The sequence below is a fragment of the Papaver somniferum genome, chromosome 11 (genome assembly GCF_003573695.1).
Source record: "Papaver somniferum cultivar HN1 chromosome 11, ASM357369v1, whole genome shotgun sequence".
Lineage (NCBI taxonomy): Eukaryota > Viridiplantae > Streptophyta > Magnoliopsida > Ranunculales > Papaveraceae > Papaver > Papaver somniferum.
The window spans coordinates 120,098,382-120,104,742 of record NC_039368.1 but is presented as its reverse complement, the minus strand read 5'-3'; the positions used below and the strand labels follow the sequence as shown (position 1 = coordinate 120,104,742).

The window sequence follows — 6,361 nt, the reverse complement described above, 5'->3', positions numbered from 1 at the left end:
GTCTAACCACCAGTTTAATCTCAGTTCTTAGGTGGTTTGATTTTTGGGTGTTGTCCTGTTTTGTTCAAACAAATGCTTGTTTTCCCATGGTTTATGTTGCAGAGATCCATCTTAGTATTTTTCTTTAATGATGGTTTCGATTTTTTGTTGCAAAGGCTTGACTTAATCATGTTAGAGCTTCATCATATTCCAAGGAGCTTCGTGAGTTATGCTTATATACAAAGAAGTTAGACTGTTGTTTTCAGCTGTCCTGCGTCATTGTCTTTTAGTACAACTTTGGCCATTTACTAAAATGTTCGGGATAAGTGGATTTAGCTTATCGACAGATCACAGTACATTGATTCATTGTTTTGTATAAATACAACAGTTGTCAACACTCCTTGTCAATTATTTATTATTCTTAGCCATCACAATAATCCTGTATTGCTATTTATATGCGGTAATGTTTTTTTATTTTCCAGTACTAATGCATATATATAGTTTTATTCTTGAATTCAGGATGGACAAAAGTTGGATGGAAGAGCGTAATAGATCAAGTCTTACGTATGTGGCAGGCATCAATTCATTTCTCGGCATGGCACGAGATCACCTTGCCAGCATACTAGCGGACAAGTGTCGCTGTCCATGCAGAGACTGTATAAATGCAAGACCGCCTGTCCCGTTAGAAGATGTTGCCGTGCATTTGGCTCGATATGGCATTGCAGCTAGTTACATAATATGGGTACATCATGGAGAAGTAGCCATGCCTCCGCAAAACCAGTTTGTATCTAGTCTTGATGATGATATGGCAACCAATGAAGGATCTGATAATGAAGACAGAAACGAGGCAACTATTGAAATACTGAATGACGTCCGCTTACCAAATACATATGATAGTCAAGGAGCCTTTGCTGGTGGTGAAACGGAAGGTCTGGGTGAATCAAATTCTGGAAAGTTCGCTAAATTGTTAGATGAAGCTGAGCACGAGTTGTATCCTGGTTGTAAAGATTTTTCGGCGCTGACTTTTCTCGTAGAGTTGATGCATATTAAGGTACTCAACCAGATGAGCAATAAAGCATTTGAAATGCAACTGGAGTTGCTCAAAGAAGCTTTTCCGAAGGATAATAGGATTCCATCTTCATATTATGAAGCTAAGAAACTGTTGGGTGGCTTGGGAATGGGTTATGAAGCAATTCATGCATGTCAGTACGACTGTGCTTTGTTTTGGAAAGAGCATAAAGATAGGGAGGACTGTCCAATATGTAATGCTCCTAGGTACAAACACGATGACGGGAAGGGTACCAAGATCCCGCACAAGGTATTGCGATATTTTCCCTTAAAGACTAGACTGATGAGGTTGTTTGCTAGTAGACACACAGCTGCTGACATGAGGTGGCATGAAGACCAACGTGATAAAACAACACCGGATTTGTTAAGACATCCAGCTGATGCGGAAGCGTGGAAGGATTTTGATAAGCGGTATCCATGGTTTTCTAAGGACCCGCGCAATGTTAGGTTGGGACTTGCTACTGATGGTTTCAATCCATTTGGAAATATGAGCAATGCACATAGCACGTGGCCAGTGGTAATTATACCGTACAACTTACCTCCCTGGAAGTGTATGAAAGAGCCATTTTTCTTGATGACGTTGCTTATTCCTGGCCCACACGAACCTGGTAAAGACATTGATGTATATCTGCAGCCTTTGATAGATGAGTTAAAGGAGTTGTGGGAAGAAGGTGTTGAAGTATATGACGCCTCAGAAAAAAAAAGAAAATTTCCGTATGCATGCTGCCTTATTGTGGACCATAAACGACTTCCCAGCTTATGCCAAAATGTCAGGGTGGAGTACACAGGGATATTTAGCTTGCCCGGTATGCAACGAAGATGCACCATCAATCAAACTAAGGAGCAAGATAGGTTATGTTCGTCATCGTCGGTACTTGCCTCCTGGTCATAGTTGGAGAGACTCGAAATGTCATGATGGGACACGCGAACATAAGGGTCCTCCGAAAGAGCTTACAGGTGATGAACTTTTAGCTCAAATGGAAAATATTGTGTTTTGTAATCCAGGTAAGAACCCGAGTAAACAAAGCAAGAAAAGAAAACGCAGTATAGAAGAGCGGAACTGGACAAAGAAGAGTATATTTTACGAGCTTCCGTATTGGAAGAGTCATAAAATTAGACATAAGATCGACGTTATGCATACAGAAAAGAATATTTGTGACAACATTGTCGGAACTCTGTTGAATCTCGACAAGAAAAATAAAGATACCGAGAAGGATCGTTTGGATCTTGCAGACATGAATATTAGGAAAGAACTGCATCTTAAACCTAGAGGGGACAAATTTATAAAGCCTCCTGCATGTTATGTTATAAAGCCTGAGGATAGAAAAAAGTTCTGTCAGTTTTTAAAATCAGTGAAGTTCCCTGATGGATATGCATCTAACATCTCTAGAAATGCTCATATCAATGACGGAAAAGTATTTGGACTTAAAAGCCACGATTGTCATGTTTTGCTGCAGAGACTTCTCCCTGTTGCAATTCGTCCTTATTTGCGCAGAGAGGTAAGTGCACCCTTAATTGAGCTCTGCAATTTTTTTCATGATTTATGCGCAAAGACTTTGAGTGTTAGTCACTTGGATGAGTTGGAGAAGAGAATTCCTCTGATTCTCTGTAAGCTGGAAAGAATATTTCCCCCAGCTTTTTTCGATGTTATGGTTCATCTGGCTGTTCATTTGCCGCGTGAGGCAAAACTTGTCGGACCAGTTGGCTACAGTTGGATGTATCCTATCGAAAGGTATACGGACTAGTTTGGGTTTTCAACCTAATTCTCATACATTTATATAAATTTTAAACACTAATACTCGTGTTATATTTTCCATTGTTCTGACAGGTTTTTGGGAACGCTCAAGCGTTACGTGAAAAACAGAGCTCGGCCAGAGGGTTCTATTGCAGAGGCCTATATTCTTAAAGAATGCTTGACATTTTGCTCGATGTACTTTCGTGGGACTGAAACCAAATTTACTCGACCAGAACGAAATGACGATAAATCAAGGGATCCCCGATACCGGAAGGGAGAGATATCTGTTTTTGCTCAAAGTGCCCGTCCTGTTGATGCAAAAACTGTACGTCCACTGTCAGTCGCTGAAAGGGAGAAAATTAATTGGTTTGTTTTCACTAATTGCGAAGAAGTCAAACCTTACTTGGAGTAAGTACTATTTTTAAATTTATCTCACATCATAGAAGAAACCATATTTTTTCAGTTCTTTTCTTCAGTGATTGACCTATCAGTCCTAAAGTCTACAAATTTACAGATTTTTCTTACACATTTTTTTGCACTGATTCTTTTAAAACCTGAACTTTATTGAATCAATATGAAAAGAGACGCAGTTTGTGTGGTATGCTACCTGCATCTGGACTTCATCTCTATTTGCATTTAGAGTTAGTACAAAGTTAATTCTATTTTTCTTACACTCTTAACCTTGATAAAGTAGGAGAGCTGTGAAGTGTGACAACTTTTACTTGCATGCTTGAATATACTTTTTTTTTCTTTTTTTTTTCTAGAATGACACACGTTCAGTTTTTTTCTTCTTATGATTTGGTTCTGATGCAGGAAACACAAGAACGAGTTGAAAGAAGAAAGTAATGTCAATCTATCACGGAGGCAAAGAACACTGTTTCCGGAATGGTTCGAAAACATGTGAGTACAGATTTCTGAGTTATTACTGCTGATAGTTTCTCACTGTATATATCATCTTTCGTAATTTTTATATAATATTGTTGTCGAAATTTTTTTTCGCAGATACAAGATCTGCACAGCAAAAAAGAAGCCACAGATGAAATGCAAACTTTAGCTTGGGGAGTTGATGTCCGAGTAAACTCGTACAAAGCGTGTAATGTTAATGGGGTTAAATATCATTCTAAAGATCGTGAAGCTCGAAGGACAACTCAGAATAGTGGATTGTTAGTTGATGGAGAACATGGGGGAAATGCAATTGAATTCTATGGCACTTTGCGTGATGTTATTGAGTTGGAATATCAACATGGGTATCGAATAGTGCTGTTTAAGTGCGACTGGTTTGACGTGAGCCCGAATAGAAATAAAATTCGAAAGGATTACGATTTAACAAGCATAAATGTGAGCAACTTATGGTATGAGGATGATCCGTACGTTCTTGCGTCACAAGCACAGCAGGTATTTTATGTTGATGATCATAAAAATGGCGCAAACTGGAAAGTTGTTAATAAGATGGAACATAGACACTTGTGGGATGTTCCGGAGGTGGATGATCTGGGCGCGACTGTTGACGAGGCCTATCAGCAAGGTGGGGATTTGCCAGTATTATCTACGTTTGATGGAGGGGATGATGTTGAAGAAAATGAACTTGACAGAGATGACGTCCAACCAGAGATGGTACAAGTGAATATTAACGATCCCAATGATGATTTGTTTGAAACAGATGACGAAGATGATGAGACATTGAATGAATACAATAATGACATTTTGGATGCCGACGAGATAGTGGTGAATGGTGAAGACAGTGATATAGAGTGATCACAGTGTTCTTGGCATTTGAGTTTTTTTTAAGCAGGTGGTTTTTATTTTACTACATTTAAATATAGGTCTACTGTTTTCAATTTGACACTTTATGATATGCAGATTTTAGTTTTTTTTTTCTTCATTTTGACACTTTATGAGTTAGTCTTGAACACCAGTGGTTTTTGTTTTACTAAATTTAATGATAGGTCCAGGTGGATAGGTCCACTGTCCCGTTTGCCCAATCCGAAGAATGCCATACCAGTCCAAGTCCTTCCCATCGTTTATTTTAAACTGACCAGAATAGTGTACCGTAAAAACTTTAAAAGTCTTATTATTAGTAGTGTGACCCATTTTAAGTTTTATAATCAACAAGCAAATTTTACACGATATTCTCTCCAAAAATAAAAGAGATTTGCAAGATATTTTATCTCTCTTTTAGAAGAGAGATTTAGTCCACTTTCCATACATGTCGCTCCACTATTTATTTGGAGATAAATTTGTTCCTAAAAATACATGGAAAAAAATTCACCTAATTTATTAGGAGATAAATTTGTTTCTCAAAATACACGAAAATTAAATTATTTTTTTTAATATATATCTTAGGGAGGTCTATGATTCTAAAACTTCCATCGGATTTTTTAAGGGTCGTTTTCAAGGAAAAGAAGGAACTGAAGAATGACTTCTAAGGTATTACTAGCATAACTATTACTAGTTATTATAATTATACTTGTTTTAGGTATGGACTAATGATTTTATCGTTGTTGTAGAAACGACAGGTAACTCTCTCAAATAGGGGCCAAAAATTTTACACAGGGTCGAGGTCATTCATTAAACACCACAAAATGGTATATATCTTTTACTATACTATTCAAAAAAAAATTAATCTATCACTTGTAATTTATACCTTTGCTTACAACTTATGAGTCTCTCTTTGACATGGAACAGAAAAAAAATTCAGAAGAACCCAAACTTTTTGAGGTCTGTAAAGAAAGCATCATTGAAGGAGAGCAAAGAGATGATATTTGCAATGAGGTTTCTGGAAGAAGATTTAAAAGAAGAGACATGACCATTTTGTCTTTTGAAGATTTGATTGAAAACCTAGAAAGTAAAATCTGGAAGATACAAGCAGATTCCGAATTATTCAAACTAGAGATATCGATTCAAATGTTGAATCTTGATGAATAATTTATGAATACACGGTTTCAAGTTTTTAGTGTTTAGAACTAGATGAATTTCAATTTATATATTGTTTTTAGGCAATTTGCCAAAGTAATGTTAATCTCATATTTAAATATTTTATTTAATAAAACATAAATATTTTATGCTCAACATATGTTATGATTTTCTAATTGTAATAAAAAAAACGAATCACGAAAATTAAATTATTTTTTTTTAATTATATTAGTTTGCGGTTTATAAAAAAGCTTGTAGAGACGAATAATTTTGTCTTTTAAATTCTCTTCTAAGCAAAACAAGTAGTCCTTAATAAAGTAGTCAGGGACGAAGAAGAAAGTTGTCTGAGAAATTCATTTTCTAAGGAAAAATTAATTGTCATTTTTATGATATTTAGAGGCGATTTTTTAGACGGAAAGTATTCGTCTTTGAATAAAGCATTTCTAGGCAAACTGAGTTGTCATTTATGGAATATTTTGGGACAAAACATGTTGCTTTTGGAGGCAAAAAAAATTGTATTTGAAAGTTCGTTTTAAAGGCAAAATGAATTGTCTTTAATAAATAATTTAGAGACAAAATAAAAAGTTTTGGAGAGGAAGAATTTGTCTCCAAAAATTCTTTTTAAGGCAAGGAATTTGGTCACTAAATTTTTTTTTTGGAGGCGAA

At 36.1% G+C, this 6,361-nt stretch overlaps 1 protein-coding gene across 1 annotated transcript; it reads left to right on the top strand.

Moving 5' to 3' along the window:
- Positions 1-499: 499 nt before the first annotated feature.
- On the top strand, positions 500-4,537 carry LOC113325016. Its single transcript, XM_026573259.1, has 4 exons — positions 500-1,718; positions 1,804-2,779; positions 2,876-3,107; positions 3,785-4,537. The coding sequence occupies exons 1-4, from the start codon at positions 500-502 to the stop codon at positions 4,535-4,537; spliced, it is 3,180 nt and encodes a 1,059-aa protein (XP_026429044.1).
- Positions 4,538-6,361: the final 1,824 nt, after the last annotated feature.

Bases quoted from the DNA above. Each gene is read 5' to 3' on its own strand.
- LOC113325016 (XM_026573259.1), top strand. From the start codon at position 500: ATGGACAAAAGTTGGATGGAAGAGCGTAATAGATCAAGTCTTACGTAT. The intron at 2,780-2,875 runs GTATACGGACTA...TTGTTCTGACAG, and splicing joins TGGATGTATCCTATCGAAAG to GTTTTTGGGAACGCTCAAGC. The intron at 3,108-3,784 runs GTACGTCCACTG...TTTTTTTCGCAG, and splicing joins GTCCTGTTGATGCAAAAACT to ATACAAGATCTGCACAGCAA.